The following is a 16,888-nucleotide window of genomic DNA, read 5'->3' as shown; positions in this document are numbered from 1 at the left end:
AGGTCAAACAGCTCTTCAGATCTCCAACTCCACTTAGTTTTGTTGAGAGCAGTACAGTTATTTGTCCTGTGCTGCTTCCAGTCTCTGTTAGTGACTCTCCCTGGAGTTGTCCATGGCTCTGGGAACGCCAAGGTTAAGTGCTATGGTTTGTTGGAAAGAGTAAGTCAGAAAGGTAAGATCTGAGGGTTTGAAGATGCCTGCCATGTCCCATTGTGACCCCTACAGAAGCTGTAAGGAGACGACAGCACAGAGACCTTCATTTAATTTCACGTTTTCTTCTCTTATGAGGTAGGAATAGACACCTTCACCTACAGCACTGTACAACTCTGAGAATTAGAGAGAGGGGGAGAGAGAGAGAGAGAAAGACAAAGGGAAAAGGAAGTTGTCTTTATTGAGAGCATGGGTTGTCAACTGTGATTCCCCATGGCTGCCAGATGCTGGGATCCTTTGGGACAAAGGCAGGGGAAAGGTGTGGACTGTGCAAGGATGCAGGGTTCCAGAGTGCTCATCTGGGAAGCAGGGAGTCCTCCCTGGACATCATAGGTGATGGGTTTTCTTGTAGCTCTGCTGAAGGAATGGGAATGCCAAAATCCCAAAGCTGGTGCACAGGAGACAGAGGAGAAGGGAAAACCTATTGTATATTTTGTTTGTGTTCTGACAAATAAAGCTTGCCTGGAGATCTGAGACACAAAACAGCCAGCTGCACTAGAGGATTTACCTGTGCAAAATCTCAGACCAAATGGGGGCGATTCTGTCTCTAAGAATCCTCAGACTGAATGGGGGAGACCCTGTCTGTCTCCACTTCCCAATGCTGGGATCAAAGACTGAGGCTACAAGGTGCTGGTGTCCAAGGCATCAGATCCCAGGGGCTAGAATCAAAGTTGTGAGCCACCACCACCTGCTCTGTTTCTCTTTTAGGCATGATCAATCTGATTTTCCTACTTATTCTCAAGTATTGGAATCAAAGATATGAGCCACCGGCGACTGCTCTATTTCTCTTTTAGATGGCTTCATTCTAGTATATACCCGGGTGCCCTTGAACTCCCTATATTCCTACTTCCTCCCAAGTACTGGGATCAAAGGTGTAAGCCACAATCGCCTGGCTGTGTTTCTCTTTCCTACTGGTACATCTGGTATAGCCCTGGGTGATCTTGAACTCCTGATCTTCCCACCTCTCCCACCTGCTTGGATTAAAGGTGTGTGCCACCATTGCGTGGCATCTGTAGTTAACTAGTGACTAGCTCTACCCTCTGACCTCCAGACAAGCTTTGTTTGTCTGAACACAGACAAAATATCACATAACAATTCCAGTGGTGGCTGAGTGTCCATGAAAAGCAGAGGTCATCACACCCCTCATAGGAAGGACCTGCCGGGTATAAACACCGTGAGATGATAATCATGAACCTCCACTCGCCCTGAATCCAGATAATCCCCTGTCCTTGTACTGAGCTGATTATTCCAGAGACCTGGAGATTTGCTCCACCTCCTCCAACCCGTTCAGTTCTCTTAGTTTCTCTGGTCATTATCACATTCTTCCTCTTCATTCTTCCACACCAAGTCTACTGTATTTAAGTTCTTTTTGCTCAGATTGCTCCCCTCAAAATTATGCCCCAAAACAAACAGTAGGAACTGGCATCTGAAAGCAAGTACTCGGGTCCACAGCCCAAAGCAGGATGCTACCGTTCCCTTCCACCAGGTGCCCTGACCTCTTTCTTTTTCCTTTCCCATGTAGTCAAGACATTGACCACAGCCCACTCCTCCAAGTATTGTGAATTAATTACATTTGTCAGATTGATTATAAGGTTACCATGACAGTTTAAAAATTTTCAATCTTAGTTGCTCTATGAAATGGTAGCCTATTTGAAGGGTCTCACCACGTGTGGGGAAATCGAATGAATTAATAGAAGTCTTTGAGTATTTTTTTTTAATTGCTGTATGTTTCTCAAGGGAGCTTAGGCTCTAGAGCAATTTTGGAAAATCCCCAGGCTTTACAGTCCTGGGATGGGATTACAAACTATTGTTTATCTTGTTTGATCCAGACGACACACCCATGTAGGGCGGGTCTGATTCAATCCCTCAAGACCTTTATAAGGAGATGGATCCCCACGTGGTCTCCTCTCCACACTCCAGGCTCTGCTGCACACATCAGGGCACGGAGACCTCTGGGTCCAGACTCTGTGGAACAGTAGCAGGAAGCCAAGGCCGAAAAGTTCAGGTGAGATGGGAAAGCCCACTCTTGTGTCTTTTTGTGAGCTAGGCTGCATTTTCATGACTTTTGAAAAGGGGCCTTACAGGTTGCCCCGTGTGTTCAGGGATTTATGTCGTGAACCAGGATGGCTACCACCTTGCACTGTGATCCTCACAGCTCTGCTCCCACAGTGCCTGGAACAAAGCCCCGAGACACTCGTCCTGTTCTCTTCGTTGGTCACACACACGGCAGGGCTTTGCTCCTCATATCAGGCCAATCTTAAACTTAATGGGCATTGCTGGCTGGTCTGTAACACCCAGTGATCCCCTGCCTCTGTTTTAGAGCTGAGCCACAATAGCGTATTTTGTCTTTTTAATACTGGTTCACATGTATGGCGCAATGTTGGTCTTAAATTCCAGTTGGGGGCCAGATGGCCTCAAGGACACTCTGCTGTCTATCCCCTCCATTCTGGGTTTAGGAATTCTGGTTTATAGGCTCTCCATGCTTCTTCCTAAGTAATTGTCTCCATTTGACAGATATTCTCTGTGTGCAGCACAGGCTACCCTTGATTGAGCTCCTCCTAGCTCTAGGATTATGGGTGTCTGACCTGGAGAACATATCTTACTTTTACATATTCACGTATCTAAGATAGAGTGTAATGATGGCTAGACTGGTCCCAAACCTACCATCAATCCAGGCCTAGGCGCTGGTCGGCACAGAACAAGGGCTGGGATCCGGGACACCCACCATCCAGATCACACCTTAGTTGATTTCACTTCCCTCCCTTCCTCCATTCTCTCTTTATATGTTGCCCCCAAGCCCTCCTTTTCCTTTAATGACCCACAATCTCTCTGAGGCCAGACTGTTCTAGAACTCAAGTGTCCATCTCAGTTATACTCTTAAACACTGACTGGTTCTCTGTCCTCTTCTCCCCAGCACTAGGAACACACTTTTCTACTTGATTTTCAATTTCTGAAACATGGTGACATCAGATAGCCCAGCATTGGTCTATGACTCAGAATTAAGTCAAGGCTCTGCCCCAAAGAGTTATTTCCAAATCCACCCTTTCTCAGTTGGAAGGTTAACAAAGCAAATGCAGATGTTCGTCCACTAACCTTTTGTCTTTCTCCTTTCTTTTCATTTTCTCATCCCCCTTCAGCCATGGGACGAAAGAAGTCGAAACAAAAGCTACCCCCCAAGAAGAGGACAGAACCTCTGGACACGCAGTTCACGTGCCCCTTCTGCAACCATGAGAAGTCTTGTGATGTTAAAATGAACCGTGCTCTCAAGACTGGAGTCATCTCCTGTGCCGTGTGCCTAGAGGAGTTCCAGACACGCATTACAAATCTGTCAGACCCAGTGGATGTGTACAGCGATTGGATAGACGCCTGCGAGGCAGTTAATTAGTAGCAAGAGCAAGGACCTAGCCCTTCAACAGGTCCAGACTTGGGTACCAATCCAGAGACATTCCAGGGTGTTGGTCCAGGGCTGTGAAAACCTTCCTTCTGTGTAAGGGGTGGATGTGAATGAGTAGACGTGTGTGTATGACTGTAGATGTGATTGTCATGGTGGCCCTGGCTGCTTGGAGCTGGAGTGAAGGCGAAAGGTACTTCGTCTCACCACGCAGCACAAGGTGGCCTCAAATTTCAGAACCGTATTCCTCAAGTGACATAATCATTTCAAGAGGAGCTCTCCATGGCCATCGTCACACCTGGTCTAAGCCTCTGTCCCAGGAGACCCCAACCTTCCTCAGAAGTCTCAGACTCAGAGAACCATCCAGATCACCAATAAAGATAATAAAAATCCAAACATGCTATTTCTAGAAAACTGTGTAAGCACCTGTCATGTCGTAACCAGTTGCCCCCCCCCCCCCCCGGCACACCTCATATCAGAATAAAATTTGAAATTCAAATAATGTCCAGGACCTTGTTCTTTATGCCCTATTCTTGACCTTCAATGGGACTTGTAAATGTCGAGAGGTTGAATATCTGGATCAGGCAGGAGGGTTCCCCATCTAGGTGTTCAGGGATCTGAAATTACTCCTCTCTATCAGTCTTCTGTGTGAAGGCTTCTTTTCTGGAATGTCACCTTTGACTGCCACGACAGCTGCTCAATCCTATCTCTACTCTCTCTTCTGTGGTCACAGAACTTGTGATTCCTGTTCTCACGGTCTCTGGATAAACTGATTACTTGACGTCTGCATGGAATGGTTTTCATGAATAATTTGTTTGTAGATGTGAGTAAAAAGAAAAGCCAATGAAAGAATTTCCAAGCTCCAAGGCATGGCCAGTTAAGGCTTTCTATTACTACTTACTAGAATTCCTTACCAGGGTCACTCTCAAAGATTCCGGGAAGTTCCCCTTCACTAGGGTTCCACACTATCCGCAGAATAATGTTGAACTCTTTTTATCCATATGTTCAGTCCAGCGTTACAAACCAGATAGTGGTAGCACACACCTTTAATCCCAGTGGTCATAATGACACACACCTTTAATCCCAGGAGTCACACTAGCTTGCTATAGCAACCATATGGTAGGGGAGCGCTCCCTTAATACCGGAAATAGAATTATAAGTTGGAAGGAGAAAGCTCTCATCTCTCATCAACATTTTCTTTACCAGCCTGGTGGAGGATAAACGAAGCAATGATAATTTGAGGATTTTAAGGCAACATTTAAATCCTCAGTTCCATATTCATGGCCATGTATATAAATACTGTCCTTTGTCTTGGTGCCAAGTAAATTTTTCCTTTTCAATTAGAAACCCCAGTTGAAAAGGGTATCAGAAAAACAACATCTTTCAGACTTTTTGCAGATCATCAAGTCTGCCAATATCTTCTACTTCTGTCATTATTGGCTAGCTACAAACATACAGATGATTCTTAGTTTCAAAATAGCTGGCATTCTGCATGTCTCAGTTTCTCATCAACAAGATGAATAGAGGATATTAGGAAAAGGAAAAGTATGAAAGTCCTGAACCACCGAGCCATGGTGGCCAAAAACATTAATCCCAGCCCTGGAGACAGGGAGACAAAGCAGGACCTGTTGAATCTCAACAGTGAGTTCCAGGGTGGCCAGGATTATGTGAAGATATGGTGTCTAAGAAAATGATATTTGAATATTGGACCCTGATTTTACACAGTGCCTTGGATATTTGCTGTTAAGCCTGTGTGGTGCTCAGTAGCCTAAAAATTCCAGATTTCTGGGAAATCCTCTGGATTCAGCCACCTGAGAGGGGATTAAAGGCTCCTGTTTAGGTTTCCTGCTCCACCAAAAAACCCAGGGAGGTAGGTCTTATTCAATCCCACTCAAGAGCTTTATAAAGGCCCAGATCTCCACCTGGTTCTCAGACTCCAGAAGCCCAGGGAGGTGCACACAGCTCTATCTCCACACTGCAGACTGCAGCACCAGGACACAGAGATCCAGCTTCTAACTTCTGTGGAGTGCAACAAACCTCTTCAGGGAAAATGCAGGTGATTTGGGGGTGGGAATCCACTCTGTGTTCACTGGAGGATGGCTGGTGTATTTCTCTTTCAAATATTCTCAGAAGTTTCATACCCCGAAAGTGTGCCTCTGGCATGTGACTCTTTCCATGCGTATATGACATCATTTGGTCTTCCTAGCAAGCCTCTTGGAAGGTGCTGGACTCTGTGCATTTTACCACCCAGGAAACAGGGAAAACCTGGGTAACTACCTTGAACAGAATCCCATGCCCACAGTTTGCAGAGGTACAGACTTCTGCATTCTCCTTCTTCATGGGCTTTCTGGGTTTTCCTTGGATAAGGCATCATCTCAATGCACCAAGGCTAATCCAAACCCCACTGTACATCCAAGAATGACCTGAACTTCTGAACCAGCTTTTACTTGTTATGGAAGAGCTGGGATTATAGACTCAGCCCAAATGACCTTGCTTTCTGATTCTTTATGGCCAGTTACTTGTTCCCAGACCTCGTGTTAAACCTTACTATGTTAGAAGCAAAGCAGGGACTCATGAGGAGGTCTTCATATGGATTTCTAGCACTAGGATGATGGAATGGAGTGTGGGAAGAGAGTAAACTGGACAGAGTGGGTGGGGTGTCTCAGAGGAGAGGTGCTTCTGTCTTTGAACATTCCCTTCAGCTGGGGGCTGATGTGCTATAGACTGGGGGCTTTTCCTGGTTACACTTTCCAGACAAGCTTTCCATTAGGTGAGAGGATTTAACATCCCTAAGTAGATTGGGAAGGAAAAGTCCAGTGTTTTCTCATGCTGCATGATGCTGAAACGTGAATCCACTCTCAACTGAGACAGAGATTCTGCTGCGTGGAAACAGTTTTAATATTTTCTTTATTCTCTTTGGAGCAGAGGGAACAAGACGAAGTCACAAGATTAAGGAACACTGAAGAATCTGGTGTGGGACAGAGTGGAAATCATGAAGCACAAAGGCCCATAGGTATTTGATGCAACCCTCAGTTAAAAGCCAACACTTCAGCCGGGTGGTTTTGGCGCACGCCTTTAATCCCAGCACTTGGGAAGCAGAGGCAGGCAGATCTCTGTGAGTTTGAGACCAGCCTGGTCTGTAAGAGCTAGTTCCAGGACTGGCTCCAAAGCCACAGAGAAACCCTGTCTCGAAACACTGAAAAAAATAAAGCCAACACTTCCATCCTATTTCTTTCGTGGAGACATAATGGCTTAGGCTGGAACTCAGCTGTGTCAAGGACTGGCTTGTCCTCAGTGGTCCCAGGTTGCTGGCCTTGCATGTGATGCTAAGTCCCAGAGTTCTGTGAGAGTCTCCCTGGGAGGGAGGTGGGTTGGGTCTATGTAGGGACAACTTTCCTAGGCAGTGCTCATCCCATGTGAACCTTGTCTATTCGGTAACATATTTTCTACAACTAAAGTCACCCACCTATGCTTGCAATCCATTGTAGTCCTCGGGATTAAGAACAGGGTAGCTGGTAATCGTAGGCTTGTGAGCAAGTGTTTCTAATCTCCTGAGAACTGAATGACGCCACAACTGGCTTCACTCAGTGTGCAGAATGGGTCCATAGAAAAGTTGAGATGTTTATGTGCATGACATCAAAGGCACTCATCACACCCCTCCTTCCTTTGCAGCGTCTTCCTCTTACAATTGGGCTGACTCTGAAATCCGGATCTTTCTGGAGGAGTGGGAAGGAGTTGAACGGAGTGTGGGAAACCCAGGCAGGAAGATCTTGGAGAAGAGCTGGACGATTCGCCAGCGAATCAATGAGAGGAGGGGTTTAAAGAAGAGCTGGGAAAGCTGTGTCATCCTGCTGGATACCCTGCAGACTTTTCACAGGACACTCTGTCAGGGGAGAACAGAAACTCTATCCTTGCTTTCTCCTTATTCCGAGGCCCTGTACAGGATCCTGGGCCACTCCCCAGGTTAGTCTCTTCTGTATTCTCCTGTCAAGTTGACTAGGGAGCAGCATCAGTTGGCTTGTCTTCTTGACCAGAGGGCAGTGCACAACAGGCCACTATTGCATATAGCAGACACAATGTCTGTCATGTCTGTTTGCCTTCCTCTCTTACCCCAGGGGAATGGAAACTGGATATGCTCAGGAAGGACCAAGACACACTGCACAGACCATAGATAGCATAATTCAGGGAGAATGAGAATGACATGCTTTTAAACTCTCTCCACTTTTTTTTCCCCTCAGTTCCTGTCTACGGTAATTTGTATGGTATGCCCCTGACATCCATGAACCATCAACCTTCCAGCAACAACCCTGAGGATTATGGCGTCTCTATTCAGGGGATCCCATTGTCTATGATGTCCAAGTGGGAATCCCTGTTTGACAGAAGGGAAACCAAGAATTAGAGCTAGCTGTTCTCAGTTCCACACCTACTTCCTCCCTATGTCTCTGCAGACCCCAGCCTCCTGCAGCAGTCAAATCAATTGCTGAAAAACACCAAGATCTTCAGTGAAGACACGTGCAGGTTCCTTGTTTCTTCTCTGAACACCCCAGGACCGTGTACCATTGTGTGGGGGTTTCTCCTCTACCTCATAGTAGAAGAAATTGTGATACTCAATAAAGGCCATTGAAGTAAAGCTCTCCTGTCTTGTCCTTGTCACTTGAGCGGGGTCCACAAGTAAAGAGTTGTATATCTAGGCTTTTTTACTTGGTTAACTGTGCTAAACTTTTGCTAATTGGATAAACTGAGTCACACAGAAAGGAAACCTGCTATATTCCGTAGGATAAACTGTAAAAGGATCAGGAGATTTTCCTGTCTCTCTGTGGATTGCATTCATTATTTTGTGATGTTTTCAATCCTTCTGAAACTGAATTTATGTTTCAAGTTTTACTTTGAGCTAAAGGTTCTCAATTCAAAAGTTTAAATGTCAAATTTAACAGGGAAATAATTGTATAATTCTAATACTATTACAGTTACTGCCTTGTTGTAAACTGATGGTAACATCAATAAGTAGTATATACACTATTTTGTGCAGAATAAACTTTGCTGAAGCATGATTAATAAAATCTCCAGGAGACAAATTGGGGTTCATCCTGAAGACCTGAAAAGCCAAGCAACCAGCCACGTGCTCTTTCTCTGTCTCAGTCTGAAAATGGCAATCCTGCCTCCAGCAATCTCAGAATGACACCGTCTTTGACAGCTGTTTCCTCCCAAATTATAATTCTCTAAAGGCCTGGGATTATAGCCGTGCACCACTGGGTTTAAAGAAGTGTACCTTCCGGTTTGTATGGAAAAGTAGTGTGGCTACTGGGATATAGGTGTGTGTTACCATTACCTTGTCTGTAAGGCTGACCAATAAGACTGTTTAACTCTCAGCTCTTCAGGCAAGCTTTATTTATTAAAATACAATTTCTGGTGATGGATGGAGATAGAGACAGAGACCCACATTGGAGCACTGGTCTGAGCTCCCAAGGTTAAAATGAGGAGCAGAAGGAGGGAGAACATGAGCAAGGAAATCAGGACCGCATGGGTGCGTCCTCCCACTGAGACAATAGGCTGATCCAATGGGAGCTCACCAAGGCCAGCTGACTGGGACTGATGTAGCATGTGATCAAACCAGACTCTCTGAAGGTGGCTGTCAATGAGGGCTGACTGAGAAGCCAAGCACAATGGCACTGGGTTTTGATCCTACTGCATGGACTATCTTTGTGGGAGCCTAGTCTGTTTGGATGCTCGCCTTCCTAGACCTGGATGGAGCAGGGAGGACCTTGGACTTCCCACAGGGCAGCTGACTGCTCTTAGGACTGGAGATAAGGGGGAGAGGGAGTGGGGAGAGTGGGAGGGAAATGGGAGGAGGGGAGGAGGTGGAAATTTTTAATAAATAATTTTTAAAAATCTGAATAAAATAAATTAAAATACAATTGAAGTGACACTATAGTTTGCTCATGCTTTTACCCCAGAATCAGCCTCATGGTCCCCAAATTTTTACTGTCCATCAAAAGCACGAGTCATCTCTATTTACAGACTATCGTTAACTTCCTTTTCTACATGGAGGATTTCAGTGCAGGTTAAAGAGAGTCCTCATGCTAATATAGCTAAAACTTTTTTCTCTTTCTCATTTTTAAAATAACTTTTTGTTCAGAGAGGAGGTCAGTCCTGCCTCAACTTGATATGCCATGCTTCGTTCAAGCCCATGGGAGTCCTGCCCCTCTCTGAACAAGGCAAAAGAACAAGGTCCTGTTCATTCATGTAATATTGCCTTTTATCCTGACAGGAGACAGGGCCACCAGTTACAATGTGTATTCTATACTTTTCAGAGAGGAGATAAGTAAGAATCTGCTGTTACTGATGAAGATCATAATGGATCTCTCTGAGGTTTTGACTACTAAGAGATTCTAGGGTTTCCTGGGACAGAGTCACGAGGCAGGTGTGTCACTGGCCATGAAGAGCTCCTGTTGCAATGATCCTGCAGGACTGTCATGGTGATGTGCCCAAGTGAGGATTCCAAAGGCCATGGCACAGTGCTGGAGTTGCACTTACAGGAATTTGGAGGTATACCGAACATCGCAAAAATTATCATTTCTGATGATATAGGCAAAGACAGAGATGGGTGTGAGCATCACAGCTAGGACCCGAGGAAAGAAACAGAAAACTTATAAACATATCTCCTACACTCTCCTTTTGCTATTTCTGTGAAATCACTAAGCCATTTCAGTTCTGGAAAAGTCCAAAGCCAAGTTGTTTAATCGTTCAGAGTTCAAAGTCTCTTGAGTGATTCATGTAATCTCTTACCTGTAATTTTCTGTAAAATTAGAATAAAAGACCAGATAATATATTGGCAATATATAATGGCACAGGGCACACATTTCTCTTCAACAATGTAGGAAATGGAGTACAGCGAGGAAGTACTGGACCAAAGCAAGACTGAGAACCAGCTGGGCCAACTCAAACTCTGCATCTCCATGTCTGATGTCAAAATGCTCTTTAGATCCCCAACTTCTTTCAGTTTTGTTGACAGCAAATGGTTATTTCTCCTGGGCTGGTTCTAGTCCCTGATAGAAGCTTTCTTTTGCCGGTGTTCTATGGTTCTGTCAACTCGAATATCTTCAGGTTTCCAAAAATCCAGGCTTTATCTTCACAGCTTCCCACAATGGCCTCTCTGGTCCTCTGTGCAGGGACACTCCCTACACATACCTAGCCTCAGCAGATTTCTTGAGTAGTACTCTAATGTGTAAATATATCTAATACCTATAATACCTATACTCCTCAATGTATTCCACAATATAGAAACAGAAGGGTCATTACCAAATTCCTTTTATGAAGCTACAGTTACTCTGATACCAAAACCACACAAAGACTCAACCAGGAAAGAGAATTACAGGCCGATTTCACTCATGAATATCGACGCAAAAATCCTCAACAAAATACTGGCAAACCGAATCCAAGAACACATCCGAAAAATTATCCATTATGATCAAGTAGGCTTCATTCCTGAGATGCAGGGCTGGTTCAACATACGAAAATCTATCAATGTAATCCATCATATAAATAAACTGAAAGAAAAAAACCATATGATCATTTCATTAGATGCTGAAAAAGCATTTGACAAAATTCAACATCCATTTATTTTAAAAGTCTTGGAGAGATTAGGGATACAAGGGTCATACCTAATATAATAAAAGCTATATACAGCAAGCCGACAGCTAACATCAAATTAAACGGAGAGAAACTCAAAGCCATCCCGCTTAACTCAGGAACACGACAAGGCTGCCCACTTTCGCCATACCTCTTCAATATAGTGCTGGAAGTTCTAGCAATAGCAATAAGACAGCATAATGGGATCAAGGGGATTCGAATTGGAAAGGAAGAAGTTAAACTTTGTTATTCGCAGATGATATGATAGTGTACATAAGCGACCCCCAAAATTCCAACAAAGAACTTTTACAGCTGATAAACAGCTTTAGTAATGTGGCAGGATACAAGATCAACTCCAAAAAATCAGTTGCCCTCTTATACTCAAAGGATATGGAAGCAGAGAGGGAAATCAGAGAAGCTTCTCCATTCACGATAGCCACAAACAGCATAAAATATCTTGGGGTAAATCTAACCAAGGTAGTGAAAGATCTATTTGACAAGAACTTTAAGGCATTGAAGAAAGAAATTGAAGAGGATACCAAAAAATGGATGGACATCCCTTGCTCTTGGATTGGGAGGATCAACGTAGTAAAAATGGCAATTCTACCAAAGGCAATTTATAGATTCAATGCAATCCCCATCAAGATCCCATCAAAATTCTTCACAGATCTGGAGAGGACAATGATCAACTTTATATGGAAAAACAAAAAACCCAGGATAGCCAAAACAATCCTATACAATAAAGGATCTTCTGGAGGCATTACCATCCCTGACTTCAAACTCTATTACAGAGCTACAGTAATGAAAACAGGGTGGTACTGGCATAAAAACAGAGAAGTCGACCAATGGAATCTTATAGAAGACCCGGACTTTATCCCACAAACCTATGAACACCTCATTTTCTATAAAGGAGCTAAAAGTATACATTGGAAGAAAGAAAGCATCTTCAACAAATGGTGCTGGCACAACTGGATGTCAACCTGTAGAAGAATGAAAATAGACCCATATCTATCACCGTGCACAAAACTCAAGTCCAAATGGATTAAAGACCTCAATATCAGCCTGAAAACACTGAATCTGATAGAAGAGAAAGTGGGAAATACCCTACAACAGATGGGCACAGGCGATCGCTTCTTAGGTATAACCCCAGAAGCACAGACATTAAGGGCAACAGTGAATAAATGGGACCTACTAAAACTGAGAAGCTTCTGTAAAGCAAAGGACACTGTCACTAAGACACAAAGGCAACCTACTGACTGGGAGAAGATCTTCACCAACCCCGCAACAGACAAAGGTCTGACCTCCAAAATATATAGAGAACTCAAGAAACTAGACTTTAAAATGCTAATTAACCCAATTAAAAAATGGGGCGCTGAACTGAACAGAGAATTCTCAACAGAAGAAGTTCAAATGGCCAAAAGACACTTAAGGTCATGCTCAACTTCCTTAGCGATCAAGGAAATGCAAATCAAAACAACTTTGAGATATCATCTTACACCTGTCAGATTGGCTAAAGTCAAAAACACCAAGGATAGCCTTTGCTGGAGAGGCTGTGGAGGAAGGGGTACCCTCATCCATTGCTGGTGGGAATGCAATCTTGTGCAACCACTGTGGAAGTCAGTGTTTCGGTTTCTCAGGAAATTCGGGATCAACCTACCCCTGGACCCAGCAATACCACTCTTGGGAATTTACCCAAGAGATGATCTATCACATGTCAAAAGCATTTGTTCAACTATGTTCATAGCAGTATTATTTGTAATAGCCAGAACCTGGAAACAACCTAGATGCCCTTCAATGGAAGAATGGATAAGAAAGTATGGAATATATACACACTAGAATACTACGCTGCGGTAAAAAACAATGACTTCTCAAATTTTGCATGCAAATGGATGGAAATAGAAAACACTATCCTGAGTGAGGTATCCCAGACCCAAAAAGATGAACATGGGATGTACTCACCCATAATTGGTTTCTAGCCATAAATAGGGTTCACGGAGTCTACAATAGGCGAATCTAAAGAAGCTAAGTAACAAGGTGAACCCAAGGAAAAACATATAGTTATCCTCTTGGATAAGGGAAGTAGACAAAATTGCCGGGGAGAAAAGTGGGATCTTGGGGGTGGGGTGGGATGGGGGTTAGGGGAGATGGGGAGAGAAAAGGTAGAAGGGAAGGAGGGGGGACTTGGGGAAACAGGAGGATCGGGATAAAGGAAGGTTGGATAGGGGAGCACGGAACCACAATTCTTAGTTAAGGGACCCACTTTAGGGTGGGCAGGAGACTTGACCCTAGAGGGGCTCCCAGGTGCCCAAGCTGAGGTCCCCAGTTAGTTCCCTGGGCAGCTGAGGATAGGGAACCTGAAATGACCCTACCCTAGAGCAATACTGACGAATATTTTGCATATCATCCTAGAACTTGCATCTGGCGATGGATGGAGATAGAGACAGAGACCCACACTGGAGCACTGGACTGAGCTCCCAAGGTCCCAATGAGGAGCAGAAGAAGTGAGAACATGAGCAAAGATATCGGGACCACGAGGAGAGCACCCACCCACTGAGACAGTGGAGATGATCTACTGGGAGCTCACCAAGGCTAGCTGGACTGTTACCAAAAAAAGCATGGGATAAAACTGGACTCTCAGAACATGGCGAACAATGAGGGCTGATGAGACGCCAAGGACAATGGCACGCGGTTTTGATCCTATGCTATGTGCTGGCTTGGTGGGAGCCTAGCCAGTCTGGATGTTCACCTTCCTAGATATGGATGGAGGGGGGAGGACCTAGGACTTAACACAGGGCAGGGAACCCTGACAGCTCTTTGGACTGGAAAGGGAGGGGGAGAGGAGTGGGGGGAAGGGGAGAGGGGTGGGAGGAGGGGGAGAAGAGTGGGAGGAGGGGGAGAAAAGTGGGAGGAGGGGGAGGAAAATGGGAGGAGGTGGAAATTTGGTTTTTTTTCTTTTCTTTATTCTCCTTTTATCATTAAAAAATTAAAAAAAAAGCTATAGGGACACCCTGTCTTAAAATAACAAAAACAATAACAAAAAAACCCAACAACAATAAATAAAAAGGAATGAGTTTGTTTTTTCTATTGCCTGCATAAACTTTTGTGCTTCCTATAACATCAGCTACATCAAGTTTGAGGCTGTCCCAAACTGAGAACAGTTCTAGGACAAGAGGGCAGGAGAATGAAAATGTCGTGAGCAGCCATCTAGGGGAGTAGAGGTTGCCCTTGTAGGAGAGGAGACTTTATACCAGGAGCCAGGTGTGGATAGATCAGAGAGGGCAGGTCCCAGGGCACCAGAAGAGGAACCTCAAGTGACAATCCTTAGCCCCTCTTTACTTGTAGGCCCCACTGAAGAACAAGGACAAGGCAGGAGAGTTTCACTACAGTGACCTTATTTGATTTTCCCATTGTCTTATGAGGTAGAGAAAGAAGCCTACGCCTTCTATGCTGCATGGTCCTGAGTCTTTCAGAGGAGAAACAAAACTCCACTTGTCTTCACTGAGGATGTGGGTGCTAATCACCGTTAGACCAAGTTTGCTGCCTTACATGGGGGTCTCCTGGATCACAGGCAGGAGGTAGGTGTGGAAATGACAAAGGATGGCTGTGCTATAGGGGGTCCCCTCTGGGAAACAAAATTCTTTGAATACCTCATAAACAATGGGTTCCCCTGAAGCTGTGTAAAAGGAACGGTGGTACCACAATCTAGAGGCCAATTCACGGAAGGTTGACAGTCCTTGGCAGGCGGGCATATACCAGACCCATCTCGGCAGTAAGGACCTGGAAGGGAGAAGAAACAAAAAGAGTTCATAAGCATGGCACCCTCACTCTCCCTCAATCATACTGAACCATGATCTGTCCTCTATGTTCTGGTCCACCTGGAACATGTCCGATTGACATTCTTTTGAAACGACATAGAGGAAAGATGTTCAGGTTTTCTATGTGCAACAATGGGCTGTGGGAATGGGGATTTCTGACCTGTTTTTCTCTGCCCTATGCTCATGAAGGGCGGGCCAGCTGATGCTACTCTCTAGAGGACTTGACAGAGGAATACAGAAGAGACTAACCTGGTGGTCGGCCCAGGATCCTATACAGGGCCTTGGAGTAAGGAGAAAACAAGGGAATGGCCTCTAGTCTCTCATTACAGAGTATCCTGTGCAGATTCTGCAGGGTCAGCAACAGGTCCACACAGCTCGCCCAGCTCTTCTTCAGGCCCCTCCTCACATTGATTTGCTGGTGAATTGCCCAGCTCTTCTCCAGGATCTTCCGGCATGGGTTTCCCACTCTCCATTCAACCCCTTCCCACTCCCGCAGGAAGATCCTGATTTCAGAGTCAGTCCATGGGCTACAGGAAGAACCTGCAAGGGATGGAGGGAGGTAATGAGTGCCTTTGACACCATGCACAGGCACATGTCAGATCTTCTAGGGACCCCTCCTGCACACTGACAGAAGGCCGACGGGTCCTCATTCATTTCTCAGGAGATTAGAAACCACTTGCTCTTGGACAGACTTCAAAAGAACGTCACCCTCACTGTCCCTGGATCATACTAAGTTATGATCTGTCCCGTGTGTACCAATCCACCTTGAACACGCCCAACTTCAATTCCCCTGGGATGGCAGAGGAAGGAAGACAGAGAGGACAGACATTGTGTTTGCTGTGTGCAATAATGGGCTGTGGGAATGAGGATTCCTACTTGTTGTGCTCTGCTCTATTCATCAAGGGCAGGCCAGCTGATGCTGCTCTCTAGAGGGCTTGGCAGAGGAATACAGAAGAGACTAACCTGGGGGTCGGCCCAGGATCCTGTACAGGGCCTCCGAATACGGAGAAAACAAGGGGACAGCCCCTGGTCTCTCACTACAGAGTGACCTGTGCAGATTCTGCAGGGTCAGTAACAGGTCTACACAGCTTTCCCAGCTCTTTTTTAGGCCTCTCCGTTCATTGAGTTGCAGGCAAAGAGCCTGGATCGTCTCTGAGATCTTCCTGCCTGGGTTTCCCACTCTGCGTTCAACTACTTCCCACTCCTCCAGGAAGATCCTGATTTCAGAGTCAGTCCATGGGTGACAGGAAGGACCTGCAAGGGAAGGAGGGATGTGATGAGTGCCTTGGACGCTGGGAGCAGGCTCATCTCAGCTTTTCCAGGGACCCTTCATGAACTCCGACAGAAGCCAGAAGTGTCCTTGTTCAGTTCTCAAGAGATTAGGAACACTTGCTCACATGCCCAAATTACCGACTATCCTGCTCTTCATACTAAGGTGTACAAGGACTTGCATGTGTAGGTGGGTTCCTTCAGTTGCAGAAAATACATTTCAGAATGGAAAGGGCTCACACAGGATAAGCGCTGCCTGTGAACATTGTTCCTGCATAACTCAACCCACCTACCCCACCAGGGAGACTCTCACAGAACTCTGAGACTTTGGGTCTCTTGCAAGAAGGGCAGAAAACTGGGACCACTGAGGACAAGCCAGTCCTGGACACAGCTGTCCACAGCTGAGGTCTTGTCTAAGCCTGTGAGTCTCCAGGAAAGAAATAGATTGAAAGATTTGGTTTTTAACTTGGGGTTCCCTCTGAATACCTGAGGGCCTTTGTCCTTCCTGCTTCCCACTCTGTTCCACATTCAATTCTTCGGTGTTTCTCAATCGTTCCACTTGGTCTGGTTCCAT

General features: G+C 45.3%; 2 protein-coding genes across 2 annotated transcripts; one reads left to right on the top strand and one right to left on the bottom strand.

The window, feature by feature from the left end:
- Positions 1 to 505: 505 nt before the first annotated feature.
- Msantd5 (Myb/SANT DNA binding domain containing 5) lies at positions 506 to 16,888 on the bottom strand. Its single transcript, XM_075941826.1, has 6 exons — positions 16,801 to 16,888; positions 16,009 to 16,299; positions 15,295 to 15,615; positions 10,521 to 10,530; positions 10,071 to 10,119; positions 506 to 631 (listed from the first exon to the last, which is right to left on the bottom strand). Exons 1-6 carry the CDS (start codon positions 16,886 to 16,888, stop codon positions 506 to 508), a joined length of 885 nt encoding a protein of 294 aa, XP_075797941.1.
- LOC142859437 (transcription elongation factor 1 homolog) lies at positions 3,350 to 3,595 on the top strand. The gene has a single exon (XM_075989609.1). It carries the CDS (start codon positions 3,350 to 3,352, stop codon positions 3,593 to 3,595), a length of 246 nt encoding a protein of 81 aa, XP_075845724.1.

The sequence above is a fragment of the Microtus pennsylvanicus genome, chromosome 11 (assembly GCF_037038515.1).
Source record: "Microtus pennsylvanicus isolate mMicPen1 chromosome 11, mMicPen1.hap1, whole genome shotgun sequence".
NCBI classification, from domain to species: Eukaryota; Metazoa; Chordata; class Mammalia; order Rodentia; family Cricetidae; genus Microtus; species Microtus pennsylvanicus.
Note: the sequence above shows the minus strand (reverse complement) of the source record. Positions and strands in the feature narration are given on the sequence as shown.